Source organism: Crocuta crocuta, unplaced genomic scaffold (assembly GCF_008692635.1).
Source record: "Crocuta crocuta isolate KB4526 unplaced genomic scaffold, BGI_CrCroc_1.0 scaffold139, whole genome shotgun sequence".
Classification (NCBI taxonomy): domain Eukaryota; kingdom Metazoa; phylum Chordata; class Mammalia; order Carnivora; family Hyaenidae; genus Crocuta; species Crocuta crocuta.
The window spans coordinates 3,016,266-3,040,435 of record NW_027533258.1 but is presented as its reverse complement, the minus strand read 5'-3'; the positions used below and the strand labels follow the sequence as shown (position 1 = coordinate 3,040,435).

General features: G+C 39.3%; 1 protein-coding gene across 1 annotated transcript in view; it reads left to right on the top strand.

Annotated features, from left to right (window-relative positions):
• The first annotated feature begins 201 nt into the window (after positions 1-201).
• The window catches only part of NCOR1 (nuclear receptor corepressor 1), a 134,859-nt gene continuing 110,890 nt past the window's right edge, over positions 202-24,170 (top strand). Inside the window, exons 1-3 of the mRNA XM_077746707.1 lie at positions 202-374; positions 8,656-8,780; positions 19,754-19,946. Coding sequence (XP_077602833.1) covers positions 267-374; positions 8,656-8,780; positions 19,754-19,946 — 426 coding nt within the window. The 5' untranslated portion in view covers positions 202-266. The remainder of the gene's footprint in view (positions 375-8,655; positions 8,781-19,753; positions 19,947-24,170) is intronic.

Genomic DNA, 24,170 nt, shown 5'->3' with positions numbered 1-24,170 from the left:
AGAACACCTTTTTAAGTGTACAGGAAAAGACCCATTAATATTTTTCAAACCTCAGTAACTTCTAGTAAGTAAATACATGAGAGAAAGCTTTTACTGGTAATTGTGGTTTTATTTATGTAGCTATAGTTATAATTTATTAGAAGTGACACCTGGTGCTTTAGTTCTTATCAATTCTATTTTTTCCCATCCTGTTTAGGTGGTTTCCTAGAAACATGATTGTTTGTTGGACTTGATCTCACAGCCTGGTGAGGACTTCTTTACTGATAATGTCAAGTTCAGGTTATCCTCCCAACCAAGGAGCATTCAGCACAGAACAAAGTCGCTATCCTCCTCACTCTGTTCAGTACACCTTTCCCAGCACGCGCCACCAGCAGGTAAGGATCTACTACTGTGCACTTGCCTAAGTTGTGTGTGTGTGTGTGTGTGTGTGTGTGTGTTTCCTATTTAATACATTTGTTGGTCGGAAACCAAATGCAATTATTATAACCATATATTTTAAATGGCATTCTCAAAGATGAGGAACCCAAGGTTGGGGATTGATTATCTTTGTCTTAGTTTGGCTTTATGCCAGATTACAGCTGGTNAGCTGTTGATAGAGAAATATCAGTTGTTTACGGTTTCCAGGTTAAGACCTATGTTTATTGCTTCAAGCTCTCGTTGAGCATTAAGCATGGCCAAATATTTGGCCTGTCTTGAGCGATGGGCAGGATAGGGCCTGTACCTTCTTGAGAGCCTGATGGTAAGAAGATGAAAGAGTTGGTATGCGGATTAACTTGTGAAAAATAAAATATGGGGTGAAATTATTAGCTCAGAGCAGGCTGGGGACAGGAGTTAAGGTTTGTAGAAAAAGAGTAAGGGAAAGGATGAAATGGTCATCTCAGAGAAAAAGCAAATTTGGGGGGCCTGGGTGTGGCTCAGTTGGTTAAGCATCCAACTCTTGATTTCGGCACAGGTCATGATCTCACCGTTTGTGAAATGGAGCCCTGCTATTAGCACAGAACTGGCTTAGGATTCTCTCTCTCCTTCAAATCAACCAATCAATCAATATATTTATTTATAAATATATTTAATTTGACAAATATATATATATATTTTAAAGTCTTTTTTCTTTTAAAGCTTATTTATTTTAAGAGAGTGAGAGGGAGAGTGTGTGTGCCAGAGAGAGGGAGACAGAATCCCAAGCAGGCCTGATTTGTCAGCATAGAGCCCGACACAGGGCTTGTCAGGAGCTGTGAGATCATGACCTGAGCTGAAGTCAGACACTTAACCAACTGAGCCACCCAGGCGCCCCTCACTTTTTCAATATTAAGTATGTTAGTGCCATATTTTTGTAGATGCCCTTTTTAAAAAAAAATGTTTTTAATTTATTTATTTTGAGAGAGAGGGAGAGCATGCTCACGAGTGGGGGAAGGGCAGAGAGAGAGGGAGAGAGAATCCTAAGCAGACTCTGCATTGTCAGCACAGAGCCCAACATGGGGCTCTATCCCACAAACTGTGAGATTATGACCTGAGCTGAAGTCAAGAGTTGGACGCTCAACTGATGGAGCCACCCAGGTGCCCCTGTAGATGTCCTTTTTCAGTTAAAGAAGTTGCTTTCTGTTGCTAGATTGAGAATTTTCATCCTTACTGGGTATTGAAGTTAGGTTGCATTGTTTTCCCTTAACCCATCTTCTTTGAATACTGATTTCCTAGATTGCTGCTGCTTTGTTTTTATTAAAAAAATTTTTTTTAATGCTTATTTATTTTTGAGATAGAGACAGAGCATGAGTGGGGGAGGGGCAGAGAGAAAGGGAGACACAGAATCTGAAGGAGGCTCTGGGCTCTGAGCTGCCTGTCAGCACAGAGCCTGACGCGGGGCTTGAACCCAGGAACCGTGAGATCATGACCTGAACTGAAGTCGGACGCTTATCAACTGAGCCACCCAGGCGCCCCTATTGCCTCGTTTTCTTAACAGTTTTGTTGGTGAGCTTATCTTTATAATTTTTATGAAGTCCAATTTCTTCATTTTTACTTTTTATTTTTTTGCTTTCTAAAGTGTTACATTTGAGAAGTTTCTGCCAGACTCCAGATCACTAAGGTTTTCTCCTCTTATGTTTTTATAATCCTAGGTTTTTTTTAGTCTGTCACCTAGTTTGAATTAAATTCTGTTTATGGTGTGAGGTAACGGTTGAGGTTCTTGTTTTGCACATGGATAGTCAGTTCTTGAAACCGTTTGTTGAAAAGATTCTTCTTGAGGCACCTGGGTGGCTCAGTTGGTCTGACTCTTGATTTTGCTCACTGTTTGTGAGATGGAGTCTGGAGTTGGCTCTGAGCTGACAGGCAGAGCCTGCTTGAGGTTCTCTCTCTCTCTCTCTCTCTCTCTCTCTCTTTCTCTCTCTCTCTCTGACTCTCTGTCCCTCCCCTACCTGCATGCACACTCTCACTGTCTGTCTCTCTCTCAATATAAATAAATTATATAAAAAAAATTCTTCTTTCTCCGCTGAATTGCTTTGGCACTTTCATTGAAAATCAGTTGATTAACCATGTGCAAGTGTATTTCTGATCTCTCGATACTGTTCTATTGATGTATTTTGAGTGTCTCTACCTCACATCTTTGTGATTTTCTGTGTAAACAAACATGCTGTTTTTAAAAATGTTTATTATTTTTCGAGAGAGAGAAAGAGCAGGGAAGAGACAGAGAGAGGGAGAGACAGAGTGTTGTCAGCACAGCGCCTGATGTGGGGCTTGAACTTTTGAATCATGAGGTCATGACCTGAGCTGAAACAAAGAGTCGGATGCTTTACCAACTGAGCCACCCAGGCGCCCCTCTAGGGTTTTGATTAGATTTGTATTGAGTCCGGGCTGCTGGGTGGCTCAGTCAGTTAAGCGTCTGACTTCAGCTCAGGTCACAATCTCACGGTTCATGGGTTTGAGCCCCGAATTGGGCTCTGTGCTGACAGCTCAGAGCCTGGAGCCTGCTTCAGATTCTGTGTCTCCCTCTCTCTGACCCTCCTCTGCTCATGCTCTGTCTCTCTCTGTCTCAATAATAAGTAAAACATAAAAAAATTAAAAAAAAAGATTTGTACTTAGTCTAGAGATAAATTTGGGAGGCAATTGACATTAGCTAACAACTTTGATTTTTCTGGCCCATGAACATGATGTAACTCTCCATCTATTTAGGTCTTCATTACCTTTCTCAGTAATGTTTTGTAGTTTTCAGTCACATGTCATGTACATCTTTTGTCACGTTTGTTCCTAAATATTTCATACTTTTGATGCATTTGTAAATGCATTGCTTCTTTGACTTTAGTTTTCAGCTCATTGCAACTATGTATATTTGATTCTGTATCCTGCAACCTTACCTGTTACTTCTAGCTGCTTTTTAATAGATTCCACAAGATTTACTATGTTAGAAGATCTGTAATCTGAGTAGACAGTTTTGCTTGTACCTTTCCAAACTGGATGCCTTGTCTCTTTCTTCCTTATACTGGCTTTAACTGCTAGTCTAGTGTTGAATAGAAGAGGTGAGAGTAAACATCCTTGACTTATTTCTGATCTTAAGAGGAAGGCTCTCCGTCTTTCACCATTAGGGATGTTGTTAGCAGCTGGTGACCATACTTCTCTTGAGGAGCATTGATTGAGTAATGTCTAGAATTGTCAAATCATTATGTGTACACTTGAATATAACATTGTGTGCTGATCATACTTCAATTAAAAAAAAGAGTATTGTTAGCTTAGGAAGTGTTCCCTCTTCCAGTATTTTCTTAGTATTAGTATATTTTTCTTCCTTAGAAATTTGATAGAATTTATCAGTGAAGTCATCAGGGCCTAGAATTTTCTTTGTGGGAAGAATTGAAATTGTGCATTCAATTTCTTTAGTAGTTAAAACTCACATTCTTTATTTTCTGTTGAGTCAGTTTGGATAAGTTTTGTTGTTCAGTATATTAAATTATAATAAGATGTCATTATTCCCATTATCTTTTCAGTGTCTCAGATCCGGTGTAATGTCATTCCTCATGCTGATAAGTGTTTTTCCCTTCCTTTTTTATGAGTCTAGACTTCAGGTTTATCAATTTAATTGATTCTTTTCTGAGAATAACTAACTTTGGTTTCATCCATTTTCACTATTTTTTTTCTATTTTCTTGATTTCTGCTTCTTATTGTTTTGTTCCTTCTCTAACTGACCACATATATAACATTTCTGGCATCTTTCACTCTTATATATATTCAAGTTTCCTTTTGATAGTATTTTCTTTTCGTCTGAAGAACGTCATTTCTCTTACTACAGGTCTTTTGGCGGTGACTGCTCAGCTTTTATTTATCTGAAAAAGTTTATTTCAGTTTTATTTTATTTTATTTTTTTTTAGAGAGAGTGAGAGTGTGTGAATGGGGAGAGGGGCAGAGGGAGAGAAAGAAAATATTAAACAGGCTCCACGCTCAGCATGGAGCCTGCCGCAGGGCCCGATCCCACGACCCTGGGATCATGACCTGAGTGGATATCAAGAGAAGAGTCTGACGCCCAACTGACTGAGCCATCCGGGCGCCCCTCAGCTTTCTTTTCAAAGAATATTTTTACTGGATGCAGAATTCTAAGTTGATGGTTTTCTTTTCTTTTTTTAAATGTTTATTTTTGAAAGAGACAGAGTGCGAGTGGGGGAGGGACAGAGAGAGAGGGAGACAGGATCCAAGGTGGCCTCCACGCTGAGAGCAGAGAGCCTGATGTGGGGCCCCAGCTCACAAGCTGTGAGATCATGGCCTGAGCTGAAGGCAGAGGCTTCACCGACTGCGCTGGGCGCCCTGACGGTTATTTTCTTTTAGCACTTTAATAGATGTCATTTGTTGCGTTCTGGCTTGTATGGTTTCTGACCTTTGGTCATTCTTATCCTTATTTATATAGAAGTATTGTGGATTTATAATTTTCATAAGATTTGGCAGTTTTCAGACATTTCTTCAGATACGTTTTTCTGTCTACTTTCCCCCTAGTTTCTTTGAAACACAAGTTACTCCTATTTCGTATTATCCTACAGGTTACTGGACCTCTATTCATTTTAGTTTTTCTGGTTTTTGTCAGTTTGCCTCATTTTATGATGACTTCATGTTTAGTTATTTTTTTTTTTCCTTCTTCAGTTCCTACTAAGTGTTCATTTCATCCAGGGAGATTTTCATTACAGACACTGGATTTTTTATTTTTGAATGGAATATGAACAGTGTGAATTTTACACATTTTATTACTGGCTTTTGTTGTATTCCTTTAAAGAAAGTTGGATTCCTTCTGGTGGGCAGTTATGTTACTTTTGAAGTTTATTATTAAGCTCTTTAAGGGCAAGTCTAGAGTAGTCTTTTTTTTTAAATACTCTTAAAAATTTTTTTTTAAATGTTTTATTTATTTTTGAGAGAGAGAGACAGACAGCATGAGCAGGGGAGAGTCAGAGAGAGAAGAAGGCACAGAATCTGAAGACAAGCTCCAGGCTCTGAGCTGTCAGCACAGAGCCCGACGTGGGGCTCGAACCCATGAACCGCGAGATATGACCTGAGCCAAAGTCGGAAGCTTAACCGACTGAACCACCCAGGTGTCCTGAGTAGTCTTTATTCTAGGTCTTATTTGTCCTCCTGGGGTATCTAGTGATTATTTCACATATTCATTGACGTTTTTTCCCTTTGGCTGGAGGAAATTTGAATGAGTTCTGGCCCCGTGTAAGCTCTGGGAAATGTGTGTTTTATAGTTTCTCCTAACTGTTCTAAGAACAACCAGAATTGTTTAAGACTGGGCTGTGCTCTCCCCTGTGCATTTACAGATTGGAATCCAGCCAAAGACTTAGGAGAACCCAAATTCACATTTCAGGGAATCTTTCTTTAACTGTCTTCTCACAGAAAGTCTCCAGAAATCCTTTTCACGTGGCTTTACCAAGCTACTATGGTTGCTTCTTCAGTGAACAAGAAAGCCTGGAGTACAGTAGGACTTCCCTCATTCGTATGATTTTTCTCCGAGATTGGGTCCTGTGCAGTCTACTTTCCAGTGTCTGGAAACAGTCACTCCGTTTTGCCCAGGGTTTTGGCTGTTTACTGTGGGAGTGCAACTCTGGACAGTTACCTGCTCGTAGCTGGAGCGCCAAGTGCACTGTTTGTTTTAGTTCACTCCTCGCTCTCAGTGTCTCCTGCTGGACACAAACTTCAGAAATGCTTTCAGAGAGGCTGTGGTTGGTAAATTTTCTGAGTTCCTGATTTCTGAAAGGTTCGTAGTCCCAAGATTTGAGAGGATTTGGTTTTTGAATTTGTAGGCTCGAGGTTCTTTTCCTCTGAACTTGGAATATGTTGTCTGTTTCCTGCTATGCAGTGTTGTTGACAAGAAGCCCGTTTCTATTCTGATCCTTGTTACTTGGTAGGTCGGTTACTTTGTTTTAAATTTCTTATGATACCTAGTAAAATTTTCACTTTATTCCCACTTTTCTGAAAAAAATATTTTTGATTGTGTCCTTCCAGTGTGATGGATTAATTTTTAAAATATGTCCAGCTTTTCTCTTAAGCCGATTTTAATCCAAGGGTTTTGTCTTTTTAACTTCTGAGAAATGCTGTTCTCTTATTTCTTGGAATATTGCCACTCACCGGCAGATATTGAACGTGGAACTTTTTACTCCAGCTGCCGTTAACTTTTCTTCTCTAATTTCTGTATCTTTGTGCTTCACTGTTGTTCTGAGAGAATTCCTCCGTTCTGTCTTCACTTTCACTTGCTCTTCACCTGTTCTGTTCTATTAATTTCACTCATCAATTTAGTAATTTCTTTGATTGCTATTTGACACCTTTTTTGAAGATCTCTTTTATACATTTATGTGTTTTGTGCTTTTACTTAGCCTTTTATCTATTTCTTTGTAAATTATTTTTTGATGAGTTTTGGTGCTTTGTAAATTTTTTATTATTTTTGTAAAATGTTTGTTTTTGAGAGAATGCACGGTTATAAGTGGGAGAAGGGCAGAGAGAGAGAGAGACGGAGACAGAAGGTCTGAAGCAGGCTCTTTGCTGACAGCATAGATCAGGGCTTGAACTTATGAACCGTGAGATCATGACCTGAGCTGAAGTCAGATGCTTAACTGACTGGGCCATCCAGGTGGCCTGGTGCTTTTTTTTTTTTTTTTAAGTGGCTTTGACTTTTCTTCAGTGTTCAGTGTTTTTTGGTTATGTTTTCAACTTTGTGTCTAATATTTTTTTTCTTATACTATGTATGAATTATGTTTTACTATTATCTGCTTATAATGTCTGGACCTCTTATTTATTCAGTGTTTCAGTCTGGACAGCTCACTTTTATCTGTTTTTGATTAAAATTTTTTTTTGTTGACATATGATTCCTATAACATAAAACCATTTTAATATGTACAATATCTTTTAGTAGATTCACAATTGTTGGGCATCCATTACTGTTATCTAATTCCAGAACTTTTCTGTCACCTGAAATGAAACCTATACCTTATAGTAGTTAATCCCAATTCCCCACTTCCCTCCGTCCCCTGGCAGCCACTAATCTACTTTCTGTATTGATTTGTTTCTCATAGACATTTTATATAACTGGAATTACAAGACATGTGCCCTTTTGTGTCTGTTCGTATTTAACTTAGTATTATGTTTTCCAGGTTCATCTAGGTTGTAGCATATAGTTAGTACTTCAGTCTTTTTTATGATTATTCAATCAGAGACATACCATTTTGTTGATCCATTCACGAGTCACTGGGCATTTGGATTCCTTCTACTTTTTGGCTATTGTGAAGAACACTGCTTTGAACATTAGTGTACAAAGTTCTGTGTATGGACATATACCTTGTGTATATACCTAGGAGTGGAATTCCTGCATTCTTTGGCATTTCTGAGTATAAAATATGTTTATGATTGTTCGCATTAATAGACTACTTTTGAAAAGAAGCTTTTGTTTTTTTCACTGAAGACTCAAAAGTAGGAAAATAAACATAAAAGCACCCACCTAGAGTGATGGAGACTGTTCCTCTTACCTAGCAGATGGAGTCTCTGGACCTCTGTCTCTTTGTTTGTAAATTTTCATCGATTTAACTAAATGGCTTTTGTGGCCCTGCCAGCTTACCGATTTTGAATTTGCAGTTGGAATGATTTCTAAGATTTCATATTGAACACATGAGTTTGAGATCTTACTATTTGAGTAATACGGAGTGGGAATTACTTGTAATGCATGTTACAGTAGAGTGAGGCAAATGGAGACTGAACACAAAATTTCATTTTGAATTCTTTTTTTTTTCTTTTTTAAGGTTTTATTTATTTCTGTGTGAGAGAGTGTGAGCGCAAGCAGGGGAGGGTCAGAGAGAGAGGGAGATACAGAATCCGAAATAGTCTCCAGTCTCTGAGCTAGCTGTTAGCACAGAGCCCGACGCGGGGCTCGAACCCACGAACCATGAGATCATGACCTGAGCCAAAGTCGGATGCTTAACCGACTGAGCCACCCAGACGCCCCCATTTTGAATTCTTCTGAATGATACTCAGTTAAAAATGTCGATTTTTAGGTTTATGGGGAAGAAGTAGATCAGTGAAGGATCAAAATCATCATTGCTCCTTCCCCATACTTAGGAGCCCATAACTGCCTCTGTGCACTGATACTTGCTTAATTTCATGATGCTCTTCATGTTTTGGCTAATGATTAATTTATGATTATTTCAATGCCAGGAATTTGCGGTCCCTGATTATCGTTCTTCTCATCTTGAAGTGAGCCAGGCGTCACAGCTCTTGCAGCAGCAGCAGCTTCGCAGACGACCTTCCTTGCTCTCAGAATTTCACCCAGGCTCTGACAGGTGAGCGGGCTCTTTTGTGTTTCCATCTAGGACGCAACTTCTGCGGTGTGTGGATACTTGTTTCATAAACGTGCCATTAAATGTACTGTTACTTTTCCTTGATAATTTTATTAACCCAGCTGCGAGTGGTCGCTTATCATTTATATATTGAGCTCTTTTATGTTTGTTGATCTTTTGGAGTAGTTCTCATAATAGTAAAAAAACTCCGCAAACTTGTTTCTGGAGCTCATGGCTGATGCTGTGTAGTGGGAAGGCTGGTGGACTGGGTTTACACCCTGCTCACTTGCGGCCTTGGCCATGGGCGTAAACCTGCGTTCACAGTTTAGGCGGCATATGAGAAGCACCTTGGTCTTTAAACGTGACGCCCAAGCCCCATCTCGGAATAATCAAATCAGCTCCTGGGATCGGGCCGGGATCGGGTGTGTCTGAAGTTTCCCAGGTCCTTCTCGTTTGCGCGTGGGTTACAAGTTACTGATTTAGATTCTTTAGACCTTAGTTTTCTCACCTGTAATAATGAGAATAGTAATGAGATTGTTCCCAGAGGATCGTCTTTGATCAGGTAACGTTGGCCCTGTTCATGGTAGGCACTCGCCTCCCCAGTGTCCTTACCGTCTCTGCTCTCTCTTACCCCATCTTCACTCTAAATCTAAAGAGTAAGAACTACTTTTTATTGAATCGCCTTTCTGCCGTCCTCATTTTAGCAATTTTATAAAGACCCTGATTTCCTGTTTTAAAGATATGTTTACTGTTTACGTTTTAAGATGATAAAAGGATTGGAGTTATTTGGCTGTGTTTAAAATTATTATAAAAGACATTTCTTGGTGAAGGTTGTGGAGGGAATCAGATCACTGTCCTCCATAATATCGAGCAAGCATATAAAAATAGCCTTTCGAAAAATGGCCCAAAACCACCCTGTATAAAGCAGGAAAGACATACAGCCACTGCCATACACTCGGGAAAATGGCATTTAAGGAAGGAATTAGAAGAATCTTGCACCTGTGTTCCTACTTCTACTCTCAAAGAAGCAGTGTTGGAGATAGAAGGAGGGTCAGTAAAATCCTAGGATTTCTTGGAAATACTTCCTAATTTGAGAAACTGTGAATGGTTGGGGTGTATTGTGAATTGTTTGCTTGGGAACATACCCCCCACCCCCATCTTGCAGGAGGGGCAGGCACGGTGTGCCGTTTTGCACAGTGATGAGCCGAAGCCTTCAGGACTGCTTTATGTGTCTGGCTTGTAGAGTGGCCCGGAGCCTCAGGAAGGCAACAGTGCCCCAGCCAGGTGTTCTTCTCCTTCGCCCCCGTCCCTGTTCCCTCAGGCTGTAGAAAAGCATATAGAAGCCAACTCCAGTCCTCTGTCTGTAGACAAATGCCAGGCAAAGTGGAGATGAGCAAGGAAAATGCACATATCACCATTCTGCAGCGAAGACAAAGTCTGGGTAGGGCTGCACGTGACGTCCCTGAGCAGGGGGGTAAGGAAGACATGGACGGGCCAAAGGTATTCCTGAAAGAGAAGATTAAAGAAAGCAGTACGGAGTGTCAAAAACAAAGAGCCCTGTGTGTAAGAAGTAAAAGAAAAAAAACAACAAAAAAACTAGCCCCCTAAGTGCTATACACTGTAGGCAAACTTAAAATTAAAAAGAAGATATTTGAAAACAATACAAGACAGCCCAATTAGATCAAGTGAAAGAAAGGACATTCCAGGCCCCCCAGGCCCGCCATTATAATTTCAATATATAAAATAAGAAAGAACAGGGAATAAAACAGGTGTGGTTAATAGTTGGACCTTTGTCATGCAAGAAAGTCCAGAGACCATCCGAGTGGATGTAGGAGAAAAGAATAAAAATTAAAAAGTTAAAGCAGTTATCAAGAGGTTGTGAGAACTTGTATTTCTGAGGTGGAAAACCTGTCAAGGAAAGGACGTAATACTGGTAATTTTAAAAGTACTTTTTTCTCTGTAAAGTGAAGGAAGAAGTCTATAGATTGATAGGACATACCTTGCCCCAGGGATCATGACACAGAATGATCAGTTATCAGGACAGAACTTGGTTCATTTATCAAAGTTCAAGGGTACATAAAAGAATCAGGAAGCAAAAGAAATCCTTGACTGGGAGGAACAAGTCTGGCTTCAAGCAACTACAAGGGTGGAAGATAGGGGAGCAGTAGCTACAAAGTTCTGAGAGAAAGAAATGAGATCTAAGAATATCATATACCACTCAAGTTTAAGGATAAAAGCAATAGGTAGACCGTCTTAGACAGGGACACACTGATCATCTAAAACTTCTTGGAAGAATTTTAGGTGATAGAATCCAGCCAAAGAATGGAAGCCATGGTAAAAGGATTGTGTTAAGCCACACACACTTTTAGGTAAAAAGTCCACGTGAGACGCCTAAGTGAATTACGGTTCCATAACTGAACGTCCGTAACAAATCTTGACAAAGTGATAGTAACGTAACTACAGGATCTAGAGGTATTGTAGGTATTGGGAGAACGTTTGAGGGATGCACTTGAAGACTGTGTCTGGTGTAATCCGATACGTCTGAAATGGAAATGTTAGGTTAATAAAAAAAATTCCTATCTTAATGCTTTTCATAGTTTTCCCCTTACCCTTTAGCAATAATCTTTTAGGAACTAATTTCTTGTGGTAAAGGAGCGATTCCTTCCATTTTAAGCTTTAGTTCGTTTTATTTTTTTCTCCTAATTCCTATATAAAAACAAACCAAATATTCTTCACCCAAAGTTTTGTTTTTGCCTGTATATCCACTACCCATATGTAAAACTAAAGTGATGTCTGGGTATGGGAGTCACCTAATTTTAGCATTGTTTCTATGTGGTAGGATTTGGGGCAGTTTGCTGCTTAGTTTTGTTCTGTATTCCTGGAATTTTTTTGGTTAGCAAATGTACGTCATTTTATAAGCCCTATTCTTAGAATATAAGAGTCCTTTCTGGTTGAATATCATCAATCATGTTTTCTAAACTTCATTGCAAAAAATTAGTCCACGTAATTAGAGTATTTGGATATTTAGATAAAAAAGATGAAGGGGCACTTGGATGGCTCAGTCGGTTGGGCATCCGACTTCGGCTCAGGTCAAGATCTCCCGGTTGGTGAGTTCGAGCCCCGCATCGGGCTCTGTGCTGATAGCTCAGAGCCTGGAGCCTGCATTGGATTCTGTGTCTCCCTCTCTCTTTGCACCTCCCCCACTCGCACTCTGTGTGTGTCTCTCTCTTTCAAAAATAAATAAACATAAAAGCAAAAGATGCAGAACAGCTTGAGGTAGTTTTCAGATATTATGAAAGATTCACCGAAATTCAGATAATTGGTTTTCCCTTGAGCAACAAAGAAGTAGTCAAATCATGCTTATACATTTGAAAATTCAGGTGAAATAAATTTCCATAGCTAGGAATAAATAAAATCAATTCATGTAATTCTAGATGAGTTTTGTGGGCCACCGTTTTGAATAGCTATGAACTTTATGTTCCCCTTAATGAAGGTTATCTTTTCCTTAAAATTAAAATGATACGATATAGATATGTTACATTACAAAGCCCATTTAAAAACTTTAATTTGTTTTAAAGGCATTTAAAGGTGGTACTAAGAGGTCATGGAAGTCCATGAAATATGAGAGCTTTTAAGTTTAAAGGTCTACAGAGAGGGGTGCGTGGGTGGCTCAGTTGGTTAAGCCTCCGACTTTGGCTCAGGTCATGATCTCACGGTTTGTGGGTTTGAGCCCCGCGTCAGGCTCTGTGCTGACAGCCAGCTCAGAGTCTGGAGCCTTTTTCAGATTCTGTGTCTCCCTCTCTCTCTGACACTCCCCTGCTCACGCTGTCTGTCTCTCTCAGAAATAAAATAAAACATTAAAAAAAAATTAAAAAGTCTACAGAGATTTTTTAGTATGAAAATGTGACGTTTGTTTTTATTTATATTCCTCATTTGTCCATTGGTCAGTTAATAGATATTTGAGTTTTCACTTTTTGATTGTTATGAATAATGCTGCTAGGAATACTCATGCACAAATTTTTGTGTGACCGTGGATTTTCCTTTCTCTTGGGAAAATGCCAGGAGTAGAATTGGTAGTTCTCTGTTTGCTGTTTGAGAAATTACTACACTGTTTCCAAAGTGGCTATACCTTGCCACTGGTGTTAGGTTTCAAATTTTTTTTTTAATTTTTTTTTATTTATTTCTAGGAGAGAGAGAGAGAGAGACAGCATGAGCAGGGGAGGGTCAGAGAGAGAGGGAGTCACAGACTCTGAAACAGGCTCCAGGCTCCGAGCTGGCTGTCAGCACAGAGCCCGACGCAGGGCTCGAACCCACGAACCGCGAGATCATGACCTGAGCGAAAGTCGGACGCTTAACCGACTAAGCCACCCAGGCGCCCCATGGTGTTAGGTTTTAAAAGGCAAAGACATTCATTTAAAATGGAGATTTCATGCTTAACTCCGCCAGGACTCCAATATAAAATTGTATTTGTTTTCACAAAGATGAAATGATAAATGACTTTGATAAATGTCATAGGCAGATTCACTAGAGGTAAAATGTAGTACTTGGAAGTTAACTTTTATAGGTTGAGGGGACAGCTGAGGACTGAAACCCTGCTTGGACTGTTTGCCAGGCCCTGCGTACCAGAGGGCTGCATTTGCTCCTGCACGTCACACACGCAGTTTTCTCGCAGGCTGGCAGTGACCCTGATTCTAAGTGCTGTGTTGAGGGGCTTGGCCTTTAACTCATGCTGGATGCTTGTGTCTGATACATTACCTCTGGTTGCACTGTGGTGGATGAATTTGAGGTGGATGGACCAGAAGCGGAGAGATCGTGTGAGAGTATGGGCATAAGATAGGACCCTGAAAGGGAGACGAGACAGCTGGAGGAAGTTAGGAGGGAAGGCTAACGTCCCAGCAGCTGGCAAAGGTGAGGGAGGAGACCTGGACGAATCCTGGCTTTCTAGCTTGTTGGTTTCATGGCCGCGACCCTGTGATAGGGATTAAGGAAAGAGCAACGAGGATAAGACCACCTGAGTTCGGTATGAATCAGGCTTGAGGTTCCTGTGACACATCCAGCTGGAGATGTATCTGGCGTGCTCGGGGGAGGATCTGGGTTTAAGGTCCAGATCGGTGCCTGTGATCCAGGGGAGGGTGGAAAATGAGAGGGCAGCAGTTCAAAGATGAACCCAGAGGGTCCCCAACATGTAAAGATGCTATGAAGCCGAAGCCTCTGAAGGAGAGAGAGAGAGAGAGAGGAAGCAAAAGGACTGAAATAGTGATCTTCAAACTTGTTACTTGCGTATTTCTCAAAAGAATTTTGAAAAGCTATATTGTACATTTTTAAGTTGACATTTAAAAGTTTCCTAAGTTTTAAAAGATGAATATAATTTGCCATATTGAAAGTATTGACATTTTAAAGCAAAACTGCTGCAATACATTTTTAAAATTATCTGACAGAATCTAAATACCATAGTGATTTGATACCATCATCCACTTAAAATGATACTATGTATGAGCAACCTTGTCTTTAACAAAACTTCTTTTTCTGTTCTTATTTTCTTGGAGCTCATGTGTTCATCTTTTTTCCAAAATTTATCCTAACGTGATTCGCTTTGTGGTTATTCCAAGTCATTTATTGATCAACCTACCTTACTTCTTTTTTTTAAACTTTATTTTTAAAAAAATTTTCATGTTTTTTATTTATTCCTGAGAGAGAGACACAGCATGAGCAGGGGAGGGTCAGAGAGAGAGGGAGGCACAGAATCTGAAACAGGCTCCAGGCTCTGAGCTGGCAGTCAGCACAGAGCCCGACGCGGGGCTTGAACCCACGAAATGTGAGATCATGACCTGAGCTGGAGTCGGACGCTTAATTGACTGAGCCACCCAGGCGCCCCAACCTACCTTACTTCTATTTAACAACAAAAATATGGAAAAGTATCTGTTTCTAGAAGATGCTCTATTTTAAGAAGCTTCTTTTTTTTCCCCCTTTTATTCTCAAGTTAGTTGACACACAGCGTAGTCTTGGCTTCAGGAATAGAACCCAGTGATTCATCTGTTACATATGACACCCAAGACTTGTCCCAAAAGGTGCCCTCCTTAATGCCCATCCCCCATCTAACCCATCCCCCCACCCACTTCCCTTATTCTGTGTATTTAAGAGACTCTTATGGTTCGTTTCCCTCTCTGTTTTGATCTTATTTTTGTTTCCCTTCCCCTATGTTCATCTGTTAAGTTTCTCAGATTCCACATATGAGTGAAATCATATGATACCTGTCTTTCTCTGGTTTATTTCACTTAGAATAATACCCTCCAGTTCCATTCTCATTGTTACAAATGGCAAGATTTCATTATTTTGTTTTGTTTTTTTAATTATTCACCAAGTAATATTCCATTGTATATATACCTCATCTTCTTCATCCATTCATCAGTTGATGGATATTTGTTTTTTTTCTGTAATTTGGCTATTGTTGAGAGTGCTGCTATAAACATAGGGGTGCGTGTGACCCTTCGAATCAGCATTTTTGTACCCTTTGGATAAATACCTAGTAGTGCAATTGCTGGGTCTTAGAGTCGTTCTATTTGTAATTTGTTGAAGAGCCTCCACACTCTTCCAGAACGGCTGCACCAGTTTGCCTTCTCACCAATAGTGCAAGAGGGTTCCTCTTCCTCCACATCCTTGCCAGCATCTGTTTAAAAAAAACTTCTGGGTTGAAATACTATAAGATTGATCAAAACAGCAGTCATTTAAGAAAGTGAGAAACAAATTGATCAAATATTAGTGAAGTTTCATGGAAATGTATCCATGCATTAATGAGATAGATGGTGGCTGTTTTCAAAATATTACTTATTGATAGAATGAAGGTAGCGTGTGCTCTGTTGTTAGTTTTTATTCTGATGAAGGTGCCATGACACCTTATTCACAAAAGTAATCTCTTATGAGGCATTTGCCCTCAATCACTTATTTATCCAAGATGAAAATGTTTGTTAACAATAAGTTCTTCCATTTTGTTGGAGGCAAAAATTTGGGAACTGTTAGCTTGCCAAAGGATTTGTTTCATTGAGGCCCTGGAGGCGTTGTTACTCTGGGGGACAGTGCTCCACTCTGAGGCCCAGGAAGGGTGCCTTAAGCTTTTCGTGTGTGCAAAATGAGAGCCGGGCAATTGCGANCTCTGAGGCCCAGGAAGGGTGCCTTAAGCTTTTCGTGTGTGCAAAATGAGAGCTGGGCAATTGCGAGAGAGAGAGAGAGAGAGAGAGAGAGAGAGAGAGAGAGAGAGAGAGAGAAAGAGAGAGAGAGAAAAGCAGAGAAGGGAGAACCACAGCTTTGTTTTCCAGCAGGTCAGTTTAAGTAAAGACTCATCATTGCTAGAAGCAGACTGTTTTATACTGATCTGTGCTCGGATTCCCTGTGGGAAACTATTAGACCCTGATACCCAGGGATGATCATGTCCTGGAAACCAAGAGGTAGAAGAGTTTCAAGAAGGAAGGAGTAAGTAAAGTATAAGAGCCAGCAGATAGGTCAGCATATATCTAAAAATACTTGTTTGCTTTCAGTATTAGGAGGTCATTGCTGACTTTAGTGTGCGGTGAGTACTTGTAATAAAATGAAATGATGGGGCATGAAGTCCGAATCCAGTGAGTCGAGTGAATGGGAAAAGAGGTAACTGTTGAGAAAGAGCATAAATTATCCACTCAAGTGGTACTAAGCTTCTAAAAAAATTAGATGCTAGAATTTCCTGGGCTGGTCTTTATTAATAATGATTCCAAGAATTAACTTGTATGTGATCTTTTTTACTGTGGTAAAATATGCGTAACTTAGATTTATCATTTTAACCGTTTTTAAATGTTCCAGTTTAGAGGCAGCAGGTGCACAGCAGGATTTTGTAACCGTCACCACTGTTTCCAGAGCCCTTTCATTACCCCAAAGAGAAGCCCCTGTTCCCATTAGGCAGTAATTCCCCCTCCTCTCCTTCCCCCAGTCCCTGGCAGCCTCTAACCTACTGTCTCTCTCTCTACGCATTTGCGTGTTTGAATTACTTCATATAAATGGAGTCATACATCAATTGTCCTTTTGTATCTGGCTTAATTCACTTAGCATAATGTTTTAAGGTTTATCCATACCGGCGCACGTGTCAGAACTTTATTCCTTTCTGTGGCAGAATAATAATCCACGTAGTGGGCCATGTAGCACTGTACACCACCGTATGTAAATGTGGACGTACGTACCACAGTTGTTAATCCGTTTTACCTGCCAGCGGACATGGGCTGTTTCCACGTTTTGACTGTTGTGAATAATGCCGCTTGCACATGGGTGTGCAAGTATTTGTTTGAGTCCATTTGCACTACTTTGGTATCTGAGTCCCTGTTTTCAGTACTTTGAGATATATACCTTACATACCTAGGTGGAATTGCCGTTTCCTATGGTAATTCTGTGTGTAGCTTTTTGAAGAACTGCAAAAGCTTTCCACAGGGGCTGTCCACTTTTGTGCCCCAGGCTCCAATTTTTCTACATCTTTGTAAACACTCGTTATTTTTCTTTTTCTTTTTTTTCCAAACAATTCTAGGCAAGCAATACCTCAATTCGGTTTTGATTTGTGTTGCCATAATGATGAATGATGTTGAGCATCTTTTCATGTGTTTGTTGGTCATTTGTATGTCTTCAGAGAAATGTCTGTTCACATCCTTTGCCCATTTTTCTTCTTTCTTTCTTCTTCTTCTTGAGTTGTCTTTTTATTGTTCGTTTGTGGGAAGGCCATTAATATTCTGGATATTAAAAGCTTATAAAATCATGGTTTGCAGATATTTTCTCCCTTTTCGTGGGTTTCCTTTTTACTGTCTTGATAGTATCCTTTGATGTACAAAAGTTTGAAGTTTTGATGAAGTCCAGTTTATCAGTTTTTTTTTTTTTTTTCTTGCCTGGGCTTTTGGTGTGATATCCAAAAATTCATTGCAAAATCCAACGTTGGGAAGATTTCTCCCTGTGTTTTTTCCTAGGAGTTTTAGAGTTTTAGGTCTCATCATTTAAATCTGCAATCTGTTTTGAGTTGATTTTTGCAGGTGGTCTGTGTTAAGGGTCCAACCTCCTTTGCATGTGGGAATCCAGATTCCCCTGCACCATTTGTTGAAGAGCTTGTTCCTTCCTCTTTGAATGGTCTTGGCACACTTGTTAAAAGTCAGCTGATCGCTGATGTGAGAGTTAATTCTGGGCTTTCAGTTCTATTCCCTCGGCCTGTATGTTTACCTGTAAGGCAGTATCACATCTTGATTACTGTAGCTTCGTCGTAAGTTTTGAAATTGCGAAGTGTGAGTNGTCCCTTGAGATTCCATATGAATTTTATGGTGGGTTTCTCTATTTCTCCAAAACACGCCACTGGGATTTTGATAAAGCTTACACTGAATCCGTAGATAGTTTTGTGTAGTATTGTCATCTTAACGATACCAAGCCTTGGGTACCTGAGCCTGGGCCGTCTTATCTTACTATTTAGGTTTTCCTTGGTTTCTTCCACGGTGTTTGTGGTTTTCACTGTGTAAGTCTGGGGCCTCCTTGGTCAAACTTATCCCTAGCTTTTATTCTTTTGGATGCTACTATATAAATGGAATTATTTTCTTAATTTCATTTCAGATTGTTTATTGCTAATATATAGAAATACAATTGATTTTTGCATGTTGAATTTGTATCCTGTCGCTTTGTGTTATTCATTTACTAGCTCTAACTTTTTTTTTTTTGTGGATTCTGTAGATTTTTCTACATATAGGATCATGTCATCTAAATAGAAATACTTTCATTTCTTCCTTTCAGATTTGGAGACCTTCTATTTCTTTTTCTTGCCTAATACTGTGAGCTCCCAATACTGTATTAAATATGGGTGGCGAAAGCAGGCACCCTCACTTTGTTCCTAAGGCTTTCTGCTGCACTATTATTTGTGACATCATGGTGAATTTTAAAGTAATAGGATTTATGGCTTGAATGAGAGTTCAAATTTTTGAAATATAATAACTTTATAGACCTTGGGGTTTATTGCATCATCTCTTTTAAAAAGGAAACCCAGTGATACGTTTTCATTGAGAAATATTTTGTGAGATATTTGTTTAAAGCTCGGCCACAAAGTCAAATGTTGCTTCTGTAAATACTTTGATACGAAAGGGAAAGTGAAACTAATGAACACCCACATGTAGTACTGTGTACAGTACCTCACTTAAAGGAATCAAAGATTCCTGACTTTCAAAACACTTATGTACTTGCAGAAACTAGACAGAATACATATTTTAGGGGTCAGAACTTCAAAGCAACGTTACATTTCCACTCAAGAGACTTGTCTTTAAACCTTAGTGATACTGCAAAACTCAAGTCATTTATATTTCCATGTACAATTGTTGGGAGATTTGTTTCCTGCTTGTTTGTATCATTGGTTCAAAATGGTAGCTCTTCTGGTTTAGATCATTCTAAATTCAATTGGTATGCCATAGGCTTAAAAATTGTGTATTAGGGGTATTCTTCAGCAACTTTAAATTTTCTGCAAATGGAAATCTTTTGTTATGTCTTTCACTTCTTTCCCACTACCATTCTCACCTCCCCTGAAGAAACTTCTATTAGATTTAGAAGTTTAGGGGTGCCCGGGTGGCTCAGTTGGTTAAGCGTCCGACTTCGGTTCAAGTCGTGATCTCACAGTTCGTGAGTTCGAGCCCCGCGTCGGGCTCTGTGCTGACAGCTCAGAGCCTGGAACCTGCTTGGGATTCTGTGTCTTTCTCTCTTTCTCTTCCTCCCCTGTGCATGCTCTCTCTGACTCTCAAAAATAAGCACTAAAAATAATTTAATAAAAAAAAGAATTAGAACTTTAATAGCACTTTATATGTATTCTTCTGGGGTGCGGAGAGTGGGGCAGGGATTCACTTTAAGCATAATTTTCACATTTATTTCAAAGTCCAACCAGGGATGTTAGCAGGAAGTTGTACATCACCTAAAAAATTTCAAGTGTTTCTTTTCTTTTTATATGCTAGGCCTCAGGAGAGGAGAACTGGCTATGAACAGTTCCACCCAGGGCCGCCCCCAGTGGATCACGATTCCCTGGAGTCCAAGCGACCACGTCTGGAACAGGTTTCCGACTCCCACTTCCAGCGCGTCAGTGCTGCGGTCTTACCTTTAGTGCACACGCTGCCAGAAGGGCTGAGGTCTTCTGCAGATGCTAAGAAGGTACATGTTCGTTCTCTCACCCCGGGGGGTTGTTGGTCAGTACTGTGTACTTAGCCATCCTCAGGCACTGTGCCGAGAAGAGAATCCGATTGTGCCGGTCTCTAAAGGTTAGTGCTTATGGGAAAGTAAAAGTTGTGTTAAACAAAACTGAAAACCACAGACCAAGCGCTCCAGCCTTCTAAAGTCAGTACGTTTGCCTTTTTGGTAAATGAAAACAATCTCTGGGGACTGCTGTAAAGAAAGATTGCTACTGACTCGCTCTCATGCATTTTTGCCCTGGCTTGTGGGGCTGTATACCGTGGCCAGTGGTTCTCGAGAAAACCACAGTTTTGTTAAATTTAAATTAAATTGAAGAGAATCCCCTTCAATGCAGTTGCAGTTTATTAACTTGCTGTATAGGAGAAAAGGCATTTTAGGTGAGGTTTGTCTGTGCTTATAATTTTGATAAAGAAAAATAAAGTTTTCTTATAATTTCTGTAAAAAATAGTTTCTTTAGAAAACTTGCAAACACAGACGAAAAAAGTTACCTATAGTTCTCGAGGTTGTAGAGAAATACGTACTTCTCATATAGAGCTATGTTTTGTGACGTTTTGAACAAAGTATATTGTGAATTTATGAGAAGGTTCTATTAAGATCAAATATCTTTTCCTCCTGTGTTCTTGTTACTTGCCTTTTGTGAAATGCATGTTTGTGCATTATGCCCTTATTTTGTTGCTGAGTTTATTTTTTAATTTTATTTTATTTTTTAATATTTACTTTTGAGAGAGCAAGACAGAGTGTGAGCAAGGGAGGGGCAGTGAGAGAGGGAGACACAGAATCTGAAGCAGGCTTCAGGCTCCGAGCTGTCAGCACAGAGCCTGATGTGGGGCTCGAACCCACGAACCATGAGATCATGACCCGAGCCGACGTCACGTCGGACGCCTAACCAACTGAGCCACACAGGCGCCCCTGAGTTATTTTTTTTTTAACTACGTATTTTGTTTACCATTAAATCTGCAGATTAGGAAGTACCTGGCACTTAGTAGGTACTGAATAAATATTGGTCTTAGAATAAACTAATTTTTTTTTTTACAAACAGTTTAATAAACTAATTTTTTTATACTCTTTAAACAGTGTAGTGTTAACCCTTTTACTGTCCCCGTCCCCCTTCCCATTTTGTTGGTAAATCTCTCTTCCACAATGTTCGTTTATTTTTTGGCTAATGGCCCTTTCCATCCTGATAGCAGATAAATAAGTACGCACACATTTTCATTCACTTTTTATGCAGCAAAAAGTGATTTGAGAGATAGTGAATGTGACTGCAATTTGTTTTCAAATAGTTCTGCCAAAAAAAAAGGTGTGTGGATATGTTTATAGAAAAAGCAAAAATAGTAAAATGTTGAGTAGGGAGGGTGAAGGGTAAATGCATATCCATTATGCTGTTCTTTGAACTTTTATGTAAATTTGAAAATTTACAAAATGTTAGGATAGGCGGGGAAAGCCCTTTGTGATCACCTAGAAATGAGCTCAACTTCTGGGATTTTTGAGGCCTGCCTCTTTGTGTGAAATATATGTGTTCTGGTCTGTGGGTTTATAAGAAATGTTTTGCAGCATTAGCAACAAAAGGAAAAATACAAAGAATGAAAGTCTTTTTTTAAGAAGAATTTATTCAAGGCTGAATAAATCACTACAAACGTTATTCATAGTTGTAGAATTTTTTAGCAGAAAGGGCTCTTAAAGTCTCATTCATTAAAATGTGACGTGTTGGATCACAGTACAACCTATTTCCATTTTATAGTAGAGAAAACAGATATTAAGCAAAATTAAGCGACCTAGGTTGTGTCTCCTGAATTGGAATGAAAATCCCTGACCCCTGACTCCTTGTCCTGCTTTCCCCCACCCCAATCTGTAAACCGTGACTTTTTTTTTAGAAGTTGGGATTTTGAAAGAATTAGTATGTTAGTTTTGGGGTTTTTCTTAATGTTGTCAAGCTCACTTGTATCTTTTTTAGAAGAATTAGACAAGCATGAAGGAGAAAGTTACTTTACAGCCTCACCAGTTAGAAATTGCTAACTTTGTGAAAGTTGGGTGGGTATTTTAATGTGTTCACTTTGTACATCGTTTACAACTTTATTTCTGCCTAAGTGTGTCATGAGCTTCTTTTCGTGTAAGTTTGCAACTGTACTTTTAGTAGTTACTTAATATTTCATATATGATACAAAGTAATTTGTCACACATGTAGGTTATCCCTTGGTTTATTAGAGCAATGACGTGTTCTTTAGGCTGATTTTGTTGTTCATTCTTACTTCCTTAAGGTAAATTCCTATTAGTATAAACAATTTCTGATCAGAGTTGGCATGTTTTTCAGGCTTTTGTGAAAGCCAGATTGCCATGCCCAAGAGTAGTGCTGATTCTTATTCCTGACAGCAGAAGGCAGGGTGTAGTTGCCCAATTAGTGCTATCACTCTTGCTAAGGCCACAGATTCTGTTGTTTTTTTAAAAAAAAATCATTGTTAGTCTGGTAAAATTTTAACTTGCATTTATTTTCTTTTTAGTAAAATTTACATTTTTCATTTGTTTATTGGTTATTCATTTTTTCCTATTTTATAAATTATTTTTCCTATCTGTTCAGTTTCATGTTGGTCTGTTTTTGATTTTATATTGAGTTTTGAGTTGACATTTTGGAAATGATTTTTCTCATTTGCTTTTAAATTTGTTATTGCTATCTTGATAAACAGAAGATTGTTTTAATCCATCAGTCTTTATTTTTTTTTAATTAGTATCTTTCGCTTGTTGGCTTTTCTGAGCCCAGGATAGCATGAATACTGTTTGGTTTGTTTGAGGCTTGTGATTTGCTAATAAAGCTCATGTAAATGTTTGCTCTTATTTGGCTTTTATTGTGATATAAGATATGAGGTAGGAGTCTAACTTTCTTTCCTCAAAATTGCTATCATTATGTTCCAACACCAGATTATAAACTCCATGAAGGCGAGTGTCATGTCTGTTTTGTTCACCCCTCTACCTAGTGCCTGTCACATAGGAGACCCTTAAGGAATTGTTTTGTTGTTAAATGTTTAACTAGAAGGCAAGTCTGGGGAAAATAGTGCTTTGTACTAGTAGTTTTTAACGCATGCATCAGATCACCTGAGAAACTTTTGCAAAGTCTGTGTTCGAAATATCTCTTTTGCTGTTTTACTGTTCTGTAGCACACATGAACTCATTTGCATATGGCAGGAGAATGTATTGATAAAAATGGAGGTATCAGTGGTTCATAAATGATTTTTCTTTGCACGTTAATGTTTCAAAAGCTCTCAGGATCAAGCTGTCCTATTAATTAAAAGAAGTAGCCTTCATGATGTCTGAAGACCTTAAGAAGATTTGAAAATTATTGCATTCAAGAACTGTTCTGCTTTTCAGTATTAAGCAGATTCAAGTGTCAAAAAGAAAACGTGAAGATAATATCGCCTATGTTTTTCTCTGCATTTTTTGTTTTTAAAGGTTGATAAAGATGGTTATACCCTGAGTTGTGTTTTTTAGTTTTTTATCTTTTTAATGTTTGTTTATTTATTTTGAGAGAGAGAGGGAGAGAGAGCAGGGGAGGGGCAGAGAGAGAGGGAGAGAGAATCCCAGGCAGGCTCCTTGCTAACAGCGCAGAGCCTGATGCGCGGGGCTCAAACTCACAAGCCATGAGATCATGACCTGAGCTGCAATCAGGAGTCAGATGCCGACCAGCTGAGTCACCCAGGTGCCCCTGTATTTTTTATTTTGATGAAACATTGTTTTCTGTTAGAAGCAAATGCCTTCAAGGATTTACATCTTAACAGCAGAAGTGTGAACTTCAGAGTTTGAAGCTAGCGAAGACTGACTGTAGGCTGATTGCACATGACACTGGGGCTTTATTATATTATTATTTCTATTAGGATTGTTACTTTTTTTTTTTTAAATGCTCTGTATGCAGAGTTGTACAGGTTTTAAGTAATAGCCGTAATCCTATTTTCTCTGGAAGTCTTTTTTTTTTTTTTAAGTTTATTTATCTATTTTGAGAGAGAGAGAGTGCATGTGCGATAGGGGAGGGGCAGATAGAGAGGGGGACAGAGGATCTGAAATAGGTCTGTGCTGACAGCAGCAAGTCTGATGTGGGACTCGAACTCATGAACTGTGAGATCATGACCTAAGTTGAAGTTGGATGCTTAACTGTCTGGGCCTCCCAGGGGCCGCACCCTCTCCCCCCCACCCCCCACCCCA